The sequence below is a fragment of the Trachemys scripta genome, chromosome 5 (assembly GCF_013100865.1).
Source record: "Trachemys scripta elegans isolate TJP31775 chromosome 5, CAS_Tse_1.0, whole genome shotgun sequence".
Lineage (NCBI taxonomy): Eukaryota > Metazoa > Chordata > Testudines > Emydidae > Trachemys > Trachemys scripta.
The window spans coordinates 94,812,173-94,830,805 of record NC_048302.1 but is presented as its reverse complement, the minus strand read 5'-3'; the positions used below and the strand labels follow the sequence as shown (position 1 = coordinate 94,830,805).

Genomic DNA, 18,633 nt, shown 5'->3' with positions numbered 1-18,633 from the left:
GTGATAAGGAGGGGAAAAGGGGGAGGGAGAAGCTTACTACGTCTTAGCTTGCAAGGCCAAAGATAAGCATGCGGACGAGAACTTTTCTAACACGCCACAATGTAATGCCTGCTGTAACTGCTGTCGGGAAGGGAGGGGTAGGGGGAAACAGAACAAAGGCTTGCACACAAACAGCTTGGAATATAAAATGGGAAACTTGCTTGTATTTGCTGCGCTTCTGATTTGAGACATGCTGGTCTCCTGAGTGCCTTTTTGAGATCTCGAATAAATTTGGTTTGCTTCTGCACCCTGGTGTGTCTATTGGTTGGTCTATTGGTCTATTGACGAACCCTGTTGCCCCCTCGGGCCCTCTGGGCCAGCAACATCTCTATATAGTTTGCAGTTCTTTGTTTGCCATATCTCTTGAACTAGGTCAATCCAGTATATGCTATTTCCCCAGGGGGAGGAAATTCCACAGACTTGTTACCTGCATTAGGGATTTAAATTAATTATCCCCCCAGTGACTTTAGTTCCTACAGGAAACATCTTTTAACTCACTCATTGAGCCAGCCCATAAAGATACAGATAACATTATAAATTGATGCAATAGTCTTTGCATATTCCAGGCTTCCAAAGCATCACATCTGTCACATCTATGAGGTATTGTCACTGCACCACATTGTCATGAAATGATGCATTAACGCCACCATGCCAAGCTGGCATAGGCATAGTGCTGTCATACTGTATATGTATAAAGTTTTACGTTGCCATTACACTTCTTTGGTGTGAGATTGTATAATGTCACTGCATTGCATCAGCAGGAGGTTACATGTCATCCTTCTATGGTGGCATGAGGTGTTGATGTGGGCTTAGATGATGTCACTCTGTCACCAGATCAGTGCAAGATGGTGCAACTGTCACCATGCTGTGTTGGTATATAATCATACAGTGTTACCCTGCTCCATGAGATGATGTGATGTTACCACATTGAGGTGAGGCAATTGATGTGATATGACTGGGTGGAGGTGATATCACTGGGACAGGGTGATCCCTGTGATGTCATGGGGAAGATGAGGTGATTGATGTGATGTCATTTGGATGGAGATGAGGCAATTACTGTGATGTCACTGGGGTGGAAGCGAGGCAGTCACTGTGATGTTATGTGAGGTGACTGATGTAATGTCATGGGGTGGAGAGATGATTGATGAGATGTCACTGATACAAAGTGATCAATGTGATATCAGGTTGGAGGTGAAGAAATTGTGGTGATGTCATGTAGCAGAGCTGAAGTGATTGACGTGACATCACTGGGGTAAGGCAATCATTGGGATGTCAGGGGGTGGAGGTGAGGTTATTAATGTGATGTCACTGGGGAGAGGTGATCGCTGCGAGGTCACAGAGGGGAAGCAAGACCGCCAGCATGATATCACTGACTGTTACGGGCAATGATACGTTCTGGGCCCGTGGGGGGGAGACAGCGCCAGCTCCAGGCACCAGCCTGGCAAGCAGGTGCTTGGGGCGGCCGCTCTGGAGAGGGGCGGCACCTCCAGGTATTCGGTGGCAATTCGGCAGAGGTCCCTCACTCCCGCTGGCAGCAAAGGACCTCCCTCCGAATTGCCGCTGCAGAACGCGATCGCAGCTTTTTTTTTTTTGGCTGCTTGGGGCTGCCAAAACCCTGGAGCCGGGCCTGGGGGGAGGAGGAGGAGGTGCGTCACGAGGTCGGCGAGCATCAGAGCCCGTTGAAGAGGCCCCTTGGCCAACAAGGGCTGCTTAGCGCACTGCACGCGGCGCGTGGCTCGCTGGGCGGGGCGGGGCTGCTCCGCCAGCGTCAAAGAGCAATAGGGGGCGGGCCTCCCGGCGCTGCCTACGTTACCCAGCATGCCCCAGCGCCGAACCCGGAACTGACTCTCTGCTGTATCCGGGTCGGGCCCGCCTCGCCTGTCAGGTTGTCGCCCCTGTGTTGGCCGGGTGCTTTCGGTGTCGGGTCAGCCTGGTAGGTGCCCCCTCCCCGGAGCGTGCCGGGGCCAGGCCCCTGGGGCTCCTTCCGCCGAGGGGCTGGGCGCGGCGCAGGGGAGCGGCGGGGGCCGTGCCCGGGGCCACGCGGCTCCATGCCCGGCTCATGCTCTTTTCTCTCCCCGCAGAGCGTGTCCCGAGCGGCCGGCCATGGCGGATACAGCGCAGAACGGGCCCATGCCGGGTGGCGCCGGCGGCGGAGCGGTGGTAAGGAGAAGCTCCGGCGGCCCTGTCCCAGGCGGGCGAACGGACCGTCCCTTCCGTGCCCTGCAGTGTCCTGCAGTGCCGAGCTGAATTCTCCCCCTAGATCTATCCCCACTTGGGGTATAACTGATTCTAGTGCCCTAGGGCCCCACAGTGCCCGGCGCTGTACGGACACAGACTCCCTCTCTGCTTTCAAGTATGCCTCTCGTTGAGCTGCTGGGCCTATTCCTTAACCTCAGCACTTTCCTTTCTTTCACATCCTCCCTCCACCACCGTCTTCAGGCAGTTCTGCTTCCGTCTCTTGCTCTCCCCAGCCGTTGTGCTAATTGTTTCCAAGCTTTCTATAACCATCATATTACAATATACCAGAATCCCTGAGGCCTCTGCCAGTCAGTGAGGGCTTGTCCCTGCTAAGAAACAACTAGGGAGGTGCTTAAAATGTGATAGCTAGCATGTTTGAAAATCCTGTGATAGATAGGGCAAGTTGTAGTTTTGAACATGTGTTCGTTGGTGAAGGTTCAAATTCTCTCTGTCATTCTCTCCTAGAGTTCACCTTGACCTACTAACATGTTCAAAACTATAACTTGTGCTGTCCCCATTAAGGTTGTAAAAACATGCCTTATTTCCTACTGTGGACAAGCTGTTTAGTCTTGGCTTTGGGTGAAGTTCTTTCTTACAGTATCCTTTTTCCATCTCATTGTGTTAATGTTCTCTTATATAGTTTTGGTCCCAGAATAGAAAGGTTCTTCCCCTCATTTCTACCTTTAGAGTCCTGGGCTGAGCACCTGGCCCTAGAGATGGGAAGTGTAGACTTCAGTCATAGCCAAGAAAGTGGATGCTTGCATCCATACAGAGACCTGGGAGAGTCAATTGGGCTAAGGAATTCATGTGATCAGATCTTATTGCAAGACTGGCTCTATACTGAGTTACAATCTAAGTAGCAAAATAGACTCTATAGGCTAGTCGCAGCTAATTTGGAATTGGCATATAAATGAAGTCTCCTGATAAACTATGCATTACTGAAAATAGGAAAGAATGTCCGGCTTGGATATAACTAAATGTTTAGACACCAACTTGTGGGGGTTTTGTTTGTTTTTTCTTTTCAATATAGCAATTTCTGATGACTAACAAGTTGGACACCGCAATGTGGCTTTCCCGTTTGTTCACAGTCTACTGTTCAGCTTTATTTGTTCTGCCCCTTCTAGGGTATGTATTGTACTCTTTTTAGTTGTTCGAATGCTACAAAATAACTAAGTTTTATCTTATGCTTATGCAAGCTTTCAATTTCCCAAAGGTTACATAGGTCGTAAAGAAATGTGTGCAGATTATTTGTTTTAGCTTGTCTAGGTTTTAACTTTTATTCTCACTTCAATAGAACAGTTTGAGAATTTTAAGTTGTTAAAAATAATTTTAATAAAGTATCTAACTTCTTTCTTAAAAAAAATCTTCAATTTTGTTTCCTTGGAACTGACTAGGAAGACTGCTTTTTTCCCTGTATTACTATGAAATAATGCTTTCAGTAGTTCTGTAATGTTGAGTGCTATGCACATCAGCAATGTTACGTAAATAAAGACTTAAAAAAAAAATTAATACTGATCGTTGTCTTGGCTGTAATAGTAGAAATAGCTTCAAGTATTGTGCAGTCATGATGCAATCCTCAAGGGAGGATGGTTTGTATGGTAACCTCTCCTCTGATAATTTACAGGTTGCATGAAGCAGCTAGCTTTTATCAACGTGCCTTGCTAGCAAATGCGCTTACCAGTGCTCTTCGACTACACCAAAGGTTACCACATTTTCAGCTAAGCAGGGCATTCCTGGCTCAGGCTTTGTTGGAGGACAGCTGCCACTACCTTTTGTATTCTCTCATCTTCGTTAATTCTTATCCTGTTACAAGTATCCTTTATCTAAGTACTCTTTCACATATTATTATTATTATTATTTATTATTACTACCTTAAACATTACTCCATGTGTGAGGATTGTGACACTTAATTCTCTTCCACAGCAGCCTTCATTGTGATTGGAGAAAATGATTTAAAACCAAAGTGTGGCTGCTATCCATAGAACATACAGCATAGTTAAGACTATGATTATGTCATGGAGGTCCCGGAAGTCACGAAATCCGTGACTTCTATTGACCTATGTGACATTCTGCCCCAGGGCTGGAACTCCCAGCCGGACCCCCCGCAGGTCCCAGTGCCTGCCCTGGTGAGAGAATCCCCTGCAGCTGCCCAGCCACGGGGGAAGATGGTGGTGGGGACCCCCTGCAGCTGCCAAGCCGTGGAGGGGATGGGGGGGGAGAGGAAGAGCCCCCTGAGCTCCTAGCTGCTGGAGCAAGCTGACCCTGCAGCAACCCAGCCCCCACAGGCTGCGGGACCCTGGAGCTCCCACTAGTCGCAGGTGGTGGGGAACCCCCTGGAGCTCCCTGTTGCTGCGGGCAGCAGCCCTCCCCTCCCCCCCGAGCTGCTCAGCTCCCACTCACTGCAGCAGTGGGGGACCCCAGAGCCCCAGCAGCAGTGGGTGCTGAACCCGCCTCCCCATTTTGTCAGGGATATTTTTAGTGAAAGTCAGGGACAGGTCACGGGTTTCTGTGAATTTTTGTTTATTGCCTGTGACCTGTTCCTGACTTTTACTAAAAATATCTGCGACAAAAACTTAGCCTTAAGGATAGTCAATATAGCAAATCTCTCCCACATGGCATGTGGCCCTTACCTGGAGGGACCACTCTTATGGTGAAAGTACATTTCAGTCTCTGCTTCCAGGCAATTGTGGGGGTATTTTTGTTTTTCTTTTTGCGGAGACTCGGGAACTATGGCAGTGATATAACAAACTCATTTCATGTAATCCATTGAACAGTCATCGGATGGTAAGATCTCTGTCACTACCACCATGGGCTACATGGACTATATCTGATTTGGTACCTCACTTCTAAACTATTTATAAGAGCTATTGAGGCTTCTCCTTAGATACGTTTATTTTCACTGTATTAATGAAAAATTTAGCTGTTGAAATAGTAGCTTTCAGCTTGATGACAAGCAGCAGGAATTTAGTAAGTGGTTATCTTCCTTCTTCAGGTTTACCTATTTTATTTAGTGTTTCACTGTACTAAGATGTGCCTAGCAGCAGAGACATCTGACTGCCATCGTGAAATATAGTATGTTAATAAGAAGTGTGATGCCATTCTTTGTCTAAAACAGCATTGTAAACCATTCTTTAGGGATTTCATGCTTTCACTGTTGCCAGTTAATACTGTAGTAGCTCGTAGAGTCAAGTATATACCAGAGTAAACATTTTTATGGGGAAAAAAAAATTCCTGATCATTAAGTAGTATACGTTAGGATTGTGATACTTTGACAGTACAGACTAGCTTTTGAATAACTATCTTTAACACCTTGTTTAATCTGTGTGCACTCTGTCCATCTTCTGTTAACACTTCAGACTTGTCAGTCTGAGCAGTCAGTTCACACTAAGATAAGCCCCCTTTCCTTCACTTCAGCGCCAGACACTTGATCAGTTACACAAAGGACTTTAATTTGCAGTTCTGTGACCTTGGCTTCAGAATTAAGTTTTGAACGCACACTCTGACATGACACATTCCAGACCCACTTTCTGGTATTATATTTTGCTCTACTTCTACATTCAAGTTCACTTCTAGAGAATAAAGATGCCAGGCAGTAGTAATCTGTCTCAAGTATTAGGAACAAGAGAGCTTTGTGGAATTTAGTTTATGCCACTTACACCTGTTACATTTCAGTATCTGTTGTAAAGGTTGATCATAAAAAGTTGTCGTGACAGTGCACTAGATATCTTCCCAAATTCATTCCATTGACTCATCTCGGGAAGGAAAATGTAAACTCCATTTGCTGACTTTGGTTGATAACTTTTTTTCTATTACTGTAGTGCCTCAAAGTCTCAGCTGAGAGCAGAATCGCATTATGCTAGACAAAGTTTACGATCTAGATAGACAAGAAAGGGTGAAAAAATGAAAGGATTATTACTCCCACTTTGCAGATGGAGAGCCAAGGTATGAGGCGATTAAGTGACTTGCCCAAAATCCTTGATGGAAACAAAACAAATCAAGAAATGTTTGGGTCACCAGTAATACAGCTGTGTATGATGTCTGTCTCACAGTTACACCTAGTTCTGCTAAGTCTTTTCAGAACATCACAAAAGAGGCTGCTAGCGGATTATGCACCCCTCCTCTTTTTAATATTATTTTTTCAAAAGGAAACATAGCTACAGAGAGCACTGTTATATACATATCTTTGAGCTCTGTACAACTGTCACTGATTTTGAAAACTTCTTGCTAAGGATAATGCTATACTTCATGCTATAACAACTATATTATATAGATATGCCGACATGATATTCATCGTACAGAATAAATGTATTAAAATACTTTCTGGCCTATAATTTTCCTTATTCCTTGCTTCAGTGAGTATTTTCCCAGTTCTGCTGTTCTCATTGCTTCATGCTGCCACATATACAAAGAAGGTTATTGATGTAAGTATGGTGCAATATATTGCTCAGTTCTTTTTGGTGTAAAATGGCTTGTATCTAGGGGTTGTAAACACATTTCAAAGGGTTGCGATTATCCTCTTTCTTTATGGCTAGTTGGGAGAGTGGTCTTGAAACGCTTTTGTGTTCCAATGTGGGGTCACAATATGGTAAAGTTGAGAACCAATCAATTTAATTTTTGCATAATAAATATAGTTGGATGGTCTAACCTCCTGATACACAGACACAATGTTTGTAGACAAGCCTCTTCTTAGTTTGAGATGCTCATCTTGCTAGCCAGCTTGTTGATTCAATACCAGTACTTTAGAATATGTTAATCCTATTTAAGCTTTGTGCTCTTTTTTTCTCTCCAGTTACTATCCATATGGAAGCAAATGACTTCCACATTTGCCTACTATGCAGAAATACTTGAGATATCTGACTGCATTGCAACAGATTATGGTGGGTTGCATCTGGACCCCCTTCTAGCTGCACTTAGACAAGTGCTGTTTCAGTAGGTGAAACAGCAAAGTGCTTAAAATGAAGTTGGAAAACAAAACAATATTTAAAGAAGCTGCTTCTCAGCCCCAAATCCTCACTATGTTGTTTTATTTATATAATACACACACTGTCCTTTGGAATCTTTTTTTTTTCTTTTAAATTAAATTTTCCATATGCTACGGGTGCATATTTCATTCTAGTGATCAGAATAAAGCTATTGGCCATTGCTATGGCATCTGTAACTGAAGTGAACAAAATCACATATTTTCTCCATCTGTCTTGTGGATAATGCTGGAAAGTGGAAGATGCTTACTTGCCTTTCATAGAAAGTGTTAGGATTAACTGTTTGGGAAGTATGTAAATTTGGGGTATTTTTCTGCAATGCTTCTCTTTTCTACGAAAACCCTGTATTTGAAGTATCCTTTAGAGGATCCCAGAATCTTATTAGTTTTTAAGTAACTAGGTGGGTCTCAAAAGTTGCTGAAATTAGTATGGCTGACAGTCATTTGAATGTTTGAGTTAAAACTAGAGCAAGAACAGAACTGGACAATCTAACTGACTCTAACTATTATTTTCCCTTTCTAAAGGCAAGAGGTTTGAATAGTCTGCCTTTCCTGAGAAGTCTTTTAGAGAAACTAAATGCTAATCAACAAAATATTCTAAAATTCATTGCTTGCAATGAAATTTTCCTGATGCCAGCTACAGTTTTTATGCTTCTTAGGTAAGAATTACAGAAACATTTTCTAATCTATTGACTTCCATACTTGAACATTTCCTACCCAAGGCCTCAATCTTGCAGTTAGTTCTACGTGGGTACAGGTGTGAAGCTCATTGCAAGATCTGTCCCTGAGCTTGTTCATAGAGACAGATACATTTAATTTCTTCTAGATAAAAATCTGATGGATTACTTAATTTCATTCTGCTAAATCAAAGTGAATTTTTGCCATTTTATCAGTGATCACAGAAATAGACTTGAAATGCCTGGTGTGTGTCTGTTTTTATGTGTGTTTTGTCTGAGTAACAGCAACTGAGATTTGACCGTACACTAATTTATTGGGTAGAGCTGAATAACTTTTTGGTCAATGTAATGGAACACATGCCAGTGGTAAGGAAGCTGGGATTTTAGCTTTTAAAAACAAACAACTGGTGCTTTTATTTAAGTAGAGCACTCAAAAGTCTAAATAGGATCGGGACCTCACTGTGCTAGGAAATGTGACCAGAAGCAGTCATGGCCCCAGTCTGAAGAATTTATGATTGAAAGTCTTGATGATTTATGATTGAAGGCCTATCTCCATGTGGTCCTGATCCTTCAGTGATCTCCCTGCATCTCTGTAGAGCCCCATTAACTTCAGTATAGAGACTACAAGCCTATCCATTAAAGTTGACTTCAGTGAGGCTCCATGCAGGCATAGAGGTCTATCCACATACTGGTCGTTCTGAGACTAGAGCCCTAAGCTGTCCCTTAACCTCTTTTTGTAGCAGGGACTATCATTTATTCCTCGTTTGTGTAGTTCCTAACACAATGTGTGGCCTGAAGGTACTACTGTAATACAAATAGTAATGATCTGTGTTGTTTTGGCTTTGGAGCTCATAGCATGCAATTCATTTTAATGGGGACATTATTGGTGATAAACTGTGATACCTTTGTGATGGGTTTGATCACAGAAACCCCCTTGGGACTGTTACCTGATGTGCTGAGACTACCTCTGAGCCCGTTTTTTTCTGCCAGCTTGGGCCTCCAGAACCCTGCCTTGTTGAGCCAGACACACCAGTCTGCTCCAACACAGACCTAGGGTTTGAACCGTGTGCCCCAAAGCTGCAGACTTAACTGAAAACAGCTTAAGAAGTGCTCCTCTCTCTAGCACCCAGACACCCAGCTCCCAGTGGGATTCAAACCCCAAATAAATCCGTTTTACTCTATATAACGTTTATACAGGGTAAACTCCTAAATTGTCCGCCCTCTATAACACTGATAGCGAGATATGCACAGCTGTCTGCTCCCTTCAGGTATTAATTACATACTCTGGGTTAATTAATAAGCAAAAAGTGATTTTATTAAGTATAAAAAGTAGGATTTAAGTGGTTCCAAGTAATAACAGACAGAACAAAGTAAGTTACCAAACAAAATACGCAAGTCTAAGCCTAATACATTAAGAAACTGATTACAGATGAAATCTCACCCTCAGAGATGTTCCAATAAGCTTCTTTCACAGACGGGACTCCTTTCTAGTCTGGGCCCAGTCCTTTCCCCTGGTACAGTCCTTGTTCCAGCTCAGGTAGTAGCTAGGGGATTTCTCATGACTGGAACCTCCTTTGTTCTATTCCACCCCCTTATATAGCTTTGGCACAAGGCGGGAATCTTTTGTCTCTCTGGGTCCCCACCCCTCCTCCTAAATGGAAAAGCTCCAGGTTTTAGATGGATTCCAGTACCAGGTGACATGTTCACATGTCCTGTGAGACCCCAAGCCTTCATTCTTCCTGGCCTGACTCTTAGGAAGGCTTGCAAGTAAACTGAGCCATTTACAACCAATTGTCCTAGTTGATGGGAGCCATCAACATTTCAAACCACCATTAATGGCCCAGACTTTGCATAATTACAATAGGACCTCAGAGTTCTATTTCATACTGTAATTCTAGTTTCAGATACAAGAATGATACATTCATACAAATAGGATGAACACACTCAGTAGATTATAAGCTTTGTAATGATACCTTACAAGAGACCTTTTGCATGAAGCATATTCCAGTTACATTATATTCACATTCATTAGCATATTTTTATAAAATCATATGGAGTGCAACGTCACAACCTTAATCAGTTCATAGCATGTGGGTGCACAATGTTGGGCAATGACTTGTAACAAATGACTAAATCAAGAGTCCAATAAATTCTTCAGTCAGCAAATTTAAAGTTGTCTCAAGATACAAGGCAGATGCACTAAGATCAAGTAAATCTTTGTTTGTATTTTTTAAACAAAACCCAAAGTCAAAATCAGTGATCCCACAGTGTAAACAATCTGTGCTTAGTTTCATGATCTTTAGGATGTGAAATATTTGTAGGAGTGTTTAGCTAAGCAGGTAGAAGTTAAAAGCTAGCACTTCAGCATCCATTCCATGCCTCTCCTATTTTACTATCGGAGGGAAACAGTCTCTGAGCAACTACATACATTTTTTTTTAAATTTTGGCAGCATGCTTAGCTTTGGTGAAATATGACTAAATTTGTCATAGATATCAAATCAAGGACTCCCCCTCAGCCTGTACACAGAAAATGCATTTTCCATTCATCACCAGGTTCTAGCAGAAAAGGGGGGTGGGGGGGAATCTTCATGGACATATATATTTCCTAGTCCACAGGTGGAAAATCTGGAAGGATTTCTTCCAACTCATTCTTCATGTATATATAACTTAGATTTTTGTTGTTCCTCTGGCTACATCAACCCTCCAGTTTGAGGAATTACCTCTTAAATATGAGATTTAATTCTTTAGGAAGGGCATATTGGACTTTCTGAGATGTCCTCTGAAGAATTGTATCTATCAAATCTCATTCCTCAGTGTGGCAGGCTGAGGACACTTATGAAGTCAAATGAGAACTCATGACTACCTTTAGTGTTGCAAATGGTCTGTGTAGATCCTTTTCCATTGTGTGTTCCTTGAGGCTTTGTGAGCCAAAGAATGACCTATTAAAGAACTCTGTTCTATAAAATGTACAGGAAAATAAACTGTGGTATTATTTTATTTTATTATTATTTTTTAAGGATAGCTGCCTCTGAAGATTGCTGTTACTCAAAATATTATGCTGTAGTTGTAGAAAGTTAGACTTAAATTCAAGAGGGGAATGTGGCTTTTGCTGGAGAAGATGTATCTTAGGCAAGCTGGTCTTGGTGTAGAACATGATGAGCCTATCTAACTCTTAAGCAAAAAGGAAGGGAATGTGCTTAATATAGCTTGTCTTGGACATGGTACAGAGATAAGCAGTTGCTGTCTTTAGTCACAGTCATACAACATAGTGTTTGTCTAACTGATTAGGAAATCCTATTTTCAGATGCTGAAATTATTTTAAAAATAATTTGAGATCTGGTCTAAAAGTAACATTTAAAAACTTCTCATCTCCTTTTGGACCTCTTAAAATCAATATAAAGCGTGCGCGCGCACACACACACTCACAACCCCCCCCTTTTTTTAATGCATTTTTTTCCCCACTGTAGCTCAATTTATTTTACACTTCACATTTCCATAGTCCATGGGATAAAGATGCCTTTTAAATGTTTGAAGAAATCCAGTTTACTGAAAAATAGTCTTGCCTACAGTTCGCTATTTTCAGAGCTCTTAATGTAACAATATATGAGCGAGCTTTTCACAAATCAGACTGCATTGATATTGAGCTACACGTGTGGCAGATTATATTTTCCATCCAATGAAATTAAATCAGAATGCTCCTTTTCTTACCACTACATAAAACCCAGGGGGTATGGCTACACAGCAATAAAACCCCCATGGCTGGCCTGGGCCTGTAAACTTGCTGTGTGGATGTCTGGGCTTGGATATCTACACAGCAAGTTTGCAGCCTGAGCCCCACAAGCCCAAGTCCACTGATGTGGCCCAGCCTTGAGTGTGTTATTGCAGTGTAAACATGTAGCATGTCTTGTATGAAATACTGTAGCAAAGAATTTAGTGCTGAACAAGTTGATGCAAAGTTTGTAAAATGTAGTAAACTTGTGTTGTCCCAGAACAGCCACTGCCAAACCCCATTAAGTATATATAGTATCTTGTATACAGTATTGACTTTTAAGCCTTAATATGCATTTTGACAGCATGCAGGGGTATTGTGAAGAAAAGCATTCTGTGGAAAGGATTCAAAATGCCATGCTTAGTGTCTCAAGCAATTACTATAATTGAACATACAAATCAAGTATTTATGCATGTACCTCGCCAGTTGAATACCAGTTTGCAAGCACATACATGGAATTTCCTGTTCAAACTACACAGGCATTTGCATCCACTTCTGTGTTTGTCACATCTTGAAAATTGGGCACATAAAGCACTTTATAAATGGTAATTTTAATATGAGAGCAGTAATACTACGTTTCTTTCGTTGTGTTTTTAAAATTTCAATTATGGTGTAGCATGTAGTTGTTGCTTTTTATTTTATAACTTTCAGCCTTAGTGGATATGAATATGCTGGTGTTTCTAGATATCTTATTGCTTTTTTGTTTGTCAACTCTGGATTCTCAAACAAATGTGATCATCTGACTATCCTCAACATATAAAATATATGTAGTTGCCTTATTTCTAATTGCAAAACTTATTGAGTTTGTGATGACAAAACTCAGAACAATCTTTTTCCTTTCCTTTCAGTGGCCAGGGAAGTTTGCTTCAGCCTTTCATTTACTATAGATTTCTTACATTGCGTTATTCCTCCCGTAGAAATCCATATTGCCGGTAAGCATTACATTGATTTGAGAATTAATGTATTAAAACTTATGCACAATAGTATGCTAAAATGTTACATGCTAGAAATGTAATTCATATGTAACTGGGCTTAAAAAAAAAAACCCTAATTCAAAATTACATTTTCCAAACAGCACCATAAATGGGAGGTTGCTCTTCTCCCTCACTAAATTGTAGTTGTACAAGTAATATACTGTGAAAAGTTTTCTCATGACTGTTTTTAGATAAGCTTTTTGTGAAGTGAAGCTCCTCAGTTCCAGGACAGGTTTTGTTGCCACAGACTAGTTTGAGAACCAAAGCCTCAAAAGTACAGTATACTACAAGAAATCAATCATTCCATTTTACTATTCATGTCTTTTAACAGAAATCCAGGAAAGCATTTCAATCCTTGACATCTTAAAAAACCCTTTAAAGCAGTGCAGCATTATATTTGATTCATTTACTTAATTATATGTGCCCTGAAGAGATGAACTGGGATTTCGCTGGAACTTATAGGATATTCTGAATTGTTTCTGTTGTGAGAGTGTTGCCATGCAGTCTTTTTTCCTGGAGGAGGGGAAGGGGTTCTAGAACATGGGTTTGTCTCTCTTCCTTTCTTGGTGTCTCTTTGCTCCGTTGCTTGCACCTTCTACACCACCACCACCACCACCTCTCTCCCCTTGTAAAAACTATCATCTTTCTTTCATGGTGCTCCCTTTTTCTCTGAGGCTGCCTTTTAAGTTTGAAGTAGCTTGCAAAAGTGATTAAAAACCTGAAGAATTTCAGGAACAAGAATTCTCAGGTCCACACTGAACATTTATCTCTCACATAAAAGTATTACACTAAGTTGTTCTCGGATGCTTTCTAGCTACTTTGGGGATCTAAGGATACGTCTATACTTACTTCCTGGTCCGGATGTAAGCGATCGATCTTCTGGGATCGATCCCGGAAGTGCTTGCCGTCGACGCCGGTACTCCAGCTCAGCGAGAGGAGTACGCGGCATTGATGGGGGAGCCTGCCTGCCGCGTCTGGACCCGCGGTAAGTTCGGACTAAGGTACTTCAAATTCAGCTACGTTATTAACGTAGCTGAATTTGCGTACCTTAGTCCGAAGTGGGGGGTTAGTGTGGACCAGGCCTAATATGAGATTCTTGAATAATTGAATTGAAGACTGTTTTGAGGTGTAATAACTGCTGATCAACACAGCTGTGATGTAAATATATTTCTGATTTTTTTTTTTTTTATTATTATTATTTTCAGGACTCTTTTCACAGAGCTGAGGATTGTTGTTGAACACCTAATAATGAAGCCTTCATGCCCTCTTTTTGTAAGAAGACTGTGCCTCAATAGCATTTCCTTTATAAGCAGACTAGCACCAACAGTTGCATAATTAACTTTCAGAAATGTGTGTATGTATATATTGTGAACATTATGAGCAGCTGGCATTTCTGCTAATGGTTATAAATTCCAGTTTTTACACTGATCTCACTCTAGTTTGTATAAAATTGTCTATACATTTCCCTCTGAGATATTCAGTGCATTGTCTCACAAAGTTTCTAAGTTGTCCTAAGTTTCCAAGAAAATATTACTATGCTGTATTGCTAATTGGTGAAAGTATCTGTTTGCGTCTTAGCCAAAATTATTTTAAGGAAAAAATACCCAGTCATACAGAATGTTAAACAAGCAAAAAACCAAATGGTTAACAGAGAATTGTACCTGTTTTTCCCCCCATAAAATAGACCTACTGAAAGCAGATATATATTTAAGAATTTTAGTCATCCTAGCTGTATGCATAGCTACTATAAGATGTTACCACAGAATAACTTGTAGTCTGTTACAGATAGCAATTGGCATACGGACATATGCAGTACATTTTGGACAGTATTCTTTTCTGCACCCCAAATATACCCAGTACACCTAATTTGTTTAAATTCACGTAGTCAGTTCATGATTGCAAACATGGCCCATTTAGGAGGTAATCAAATGGATTAAAAATCTCACGAACTGTGGTGGTTGATGTGACAGTTTTCTGGGGGGCGAGTCTGTTTTTTTTAATGTCATTTAAAAGTGAACACGCCAATAAATCACCTAATGCCCTCATACTTTCACATCCTACATTTGGGAGAATTCTTAAAGATCTGTCCATATCAAACTCTCTGAACAGTGAGCTTGTGTTTCTATATGATGAATGTCTCTTTGTCACTATAGTGAATTCACTGACCAGTAGGCTTCTGTATAAAACGAAGGTGCAGTGTTTTAACTTCTACCCACCTCAAGTCATTGTGTAATGTAATAGTGCAAAAAATTATTATTGCAAATACAAGTGCTTTTGTGCCTAAATAAGGTGAGACTGCAACAATTCAGGCATGGCTACTTTTTAGAAAATATAGGTTAATCTGTAGCTAGTCCTATATGAATTCTTTTCCGAGTTTCTAAGAACCCCACTGAGATGGAGAATTTACATAAAGGATTGTAGCTGGTCAGACATCTATTGAAACAAATTACTGTAGAGAAAATTTGGCGTAAGTCAATCTATTCCTATAATAACACTACTAAATATCTCGAGTTCAGAAATGCATGTGAAATTGAGTGCTGATTACACATTCACCCAGCATACCTCATTATTGTAAAGGTATTCTTTTTTCCAGGAATTACATTTGTCTGAATTTACCCAAATTTTAAGGAAACAGGCTAAGATGTTTGGGCACGTAGGCATAGTATACAATTGATACTTTAGTTGCATAGAAGTTAAATTTTATTCATTGAGCTTCTCCTTTATAATTCAGTGTCCTTTACTGCATGATCAGATCAGACCTTATACTAAATATTTGGAAAACTCTTGCTCCTTAAGTCAAAATATTTCCTTGTAATTATCTAGTTTCCTTACGTATGTTGCTGATCTAATTTAGACTTGTCAGTCATTAGTTTCTGTCAGGAGCCATGCATTGTACATTTTTGCTCAACTTCCAGGTACTGATAAAAATGATGTTGTGAATAATTTTACTTGATTGCTCTGACCTTGGCTTTTTGAGCATAATTAGCTATTTATGGAACTATTACACACTGTGCAGAAGCAACTGCATGTTATACTCTGGTTCAGCTGCTCAGACTTGCAACCAGCCTCAATATCTGTGTCCTGTGATCTGAGTGTTTTTATAAAAACTAAAATTTCTACAGCAATAAAATGAATGTTAAAAAATAGTTTGCTAGTAGATGGCTTTTCAAGTTTATTTCCTCTGTGTAAAGTAACTGCAATATTCTGAGACGAGTCCTGAAGTTGAGCAGAGAGTGCAATTTGTGTGTGTGTGTGTGTGCATGCTTTTCTCTCCCTAGTCCCATTGCCACACTTGAATCTAACCTAAATGCTACACAGATCAGAGCCCTGACACCTCCTTACATCCACCTTTATTTTGGAACCACCTTTTTACTTATTCTAAGAAAGCAAGTTTTTAAGCTTTAGCACTGGTGTTCACAACCCTGGAGGGCAGCTTTCAAGAAAAATGTCAGTTTTTCGTTTAAATTTAAATTGCAGTGCATCTTTTGGACCCAAAAACTTGTAACCAGAAGAACAGAAATGTAAATCAGCTCTTGAGCCTAGCTATCTTTGTATGGCAGCATGCTGTGTCTAGGACATTGTTGAAAAGTTAACACGTTTATCATTCTTAAATGCCATGCATGTATGTGAGGCATGATTTGTCTCATTTACACCACTGACTTAAGAGGAATAACTCCTGACGTACACTTGAGTAAGTGAAAGGTGAATAAAGTCCTTCGCAGGGGTGGTGTAGCTGCGTTGGTCCCAGACTACAGGAGACGCAAGGTAATATCTTTTATGGGAGCATCTTCTATTGGTGGAATCATAGAATATCAGGGTTGGAAGGGACCTCAGGTCATCTAGTCCAACTCCCCTGCTCAAAGCAGGACCAATCCCCAGACAGATTTTTGCCCCAGATCCCTAAATGATCCCCTCAAGGATTGAACTCACAACCCTGGGTTTAGCAGGCCAAGGCTCAAACCACTGAGCTATCCCTCCCCTGAGGTTTAAGCGTTTTCAGATCTTTGGTATTTAATTTGCATAAGTTCATTGAAACCTTCATCTCACATTGTTTTCTGTTGTCAGATTCTGAACCGGCTAGGGGCCCATATGCTAGTGACATTGTGCCTGATTCACCACTTCATTTTTACATGGGTGTGACTCACTTGATTTCAATGGAGTTATGCTGGTGTAAAACTGGAGTAAAACAGTGGATAACAGCACCTGTACCATACTCTGAACATGTGGGAGAATAGCTAAGTGAGTTAAGTCTGCTATGAATAGTGAATTTGAAGCAGATGAAATGGCTAGAAAGAGCAGAACTAGCAGGCCTGAGGAAGGTATGATTCTTTCAAGATTTAACTGGGTTGGTTTGGTTCTACTTAATTTTTTTTTTTTTGAGTAAACTATTAGAAATTGATTATGAAACTTTCCATATCTAGGATTTAGTTTGACTAATACCCCATGCTTTGTGGGAGGTTCCCTTATTACTCTGTCACAATATTACCCAGATTTAGCATAGAGCACAGAGATGGCTGGACAAAACTGCAGTTCTGCCCTTAGCTTGAACAACCTAGTTAGTCAATGCTTTACAGTACTCACAGGACAGCTAAGTAGTGGGAATAGTTTTGACTCCTTATTTTGCTTGCAATCTACAAGCCAACACTTTCCAGCAAGCGTTCTTGATCCTTTGTCAATCCTCATAATACCTATTATCTGACAAACAGTGTTTTTCCACCATCACAAAAATAAGGTTGGAAATTTTTGTTGAAAGTAAAAAAACAAAAAAAAAAACAAAACCCCAGCTTCTTCCTTGTCCCTTTACTACCTGTTTCCCACCATTACCTATGTGTGTGAACGTTTTTCTAAATTATAACTAAGTTGCGCACATCATGTGCCAGGGCTATCATAGTTTGCCTGCTGAACCCATGAGTATAGGTTTCACATCACGGAGTAGGTGAGCCTATCACACGTGACTGTGACGTCAGAATGAAGTTTTGCAACTAGCATGTGAAACTCGGGTTTCAATCATGACTACCCATAACAAATTTCACATCTAATTCCAATGAAAGGTTTTTAGGCTGACCAAATAGGTTGTGCTAACCTAAGTACCTCTTCTGAAACCAGATGGAGTTTTGTATGATTTAGCTTTTCACAATAAATTCATATGGCTGCATACAGAGGAGAGAACTGGTTGAGGAACGTCAGATTACCTTTCTTTCAGTCCTCTTTAGATAAACATAAACTAAAACTACATGACCAATTTGGAGAAGTCTCTGACATACAGTTGGGAAATAAGCAATGTCAGATTTTTTAAAAAACAAAATAATAGGTCACACACATACACACACCCACCCACACACACCCACCCACCCCTGTCTTCTTCCTCATCTCTATCCAGATTTCTTCTACTTGTATTCCTCTTTGTACTTTCAGTTGTATATGTATTGTCACTTCATTAGAAATGGAAAAAATACCCTGCTGTTTATAAAGGGGAGCACTATAAATTAAGATACTTTAAATTCTGTTCTTTAAGAATATTCTATTTTCAGTCACAATGTACTGGTATTTTTCAATTTCTGTCCTAAACCTGTACTTCATATTGTTTTTGAGATGCTAAAGGTATTTTGTGATAACATGCATATGTGTATATATAATTGCTTATTAGTATTTATATCGTCCCCATTACTTAGTATCTGAATGTCTCACAATCTTTAATGCACAACACCCTATGAAGTAGGGAAGTACTATTCCCCTCTTACAGATGGGCAGCTGAGGAAGAGAGAGATTAAGTGACTTGCTCAAGGTCCCATAGGAAATCTGTGATGGAACAGGGAATTGAAGCCAGGTCTCCTGAGTCCCAGGCTTGTGGCCCAATAAGTGGAGCATACTTCCGTTCAGTAACAGAAATGATAGTTCTGTTCCTGTTCCAAAAAATACATTAAGGCTTGGATCCACAAGGTGGATCACCCCCAGCCC

General features: G+C 40.8%; 1 protein-coding gene across 1 annotated transcript; it reads left to right on the top strand.

Annotated features, from left to right (window-relative positions):
* Nucleotides 1–1,876: 1,876 nt before the first annotated feature.
* On the top strand, nucleotides 1,877–15,832 carry TMEM33 (transmembrane protein 33). Its single transcript, XM_034771704.1, has 8 exons — nucleotides 1,877–1,972; nucleotides 2,121–2,199; nucleotides 3,308–3,402; nucleotides 3,902–4,089; nucleotides 6,631–6,698; nucleotides 7,781–7,914; nucleotides 12,550–12,633; nucleotides 13,881–15,832. The coding sequence occupies exons 2-8, from the start codon at nucleotides 2,143–2,145 to the stop codon at nucleotides 14,008–14,010; spliced, it is 756 nt and encodes a 251-aa protein (XP_034627595.1). The 5' UTR covers nucleotides 1,877–1,972; nucleotides 2,121–2,142; the 3' UTR covers nucleotides 14,011–15,832.
* Nucleotides 15,833–18,633: the final 2,801 nt, after the last annotated feature.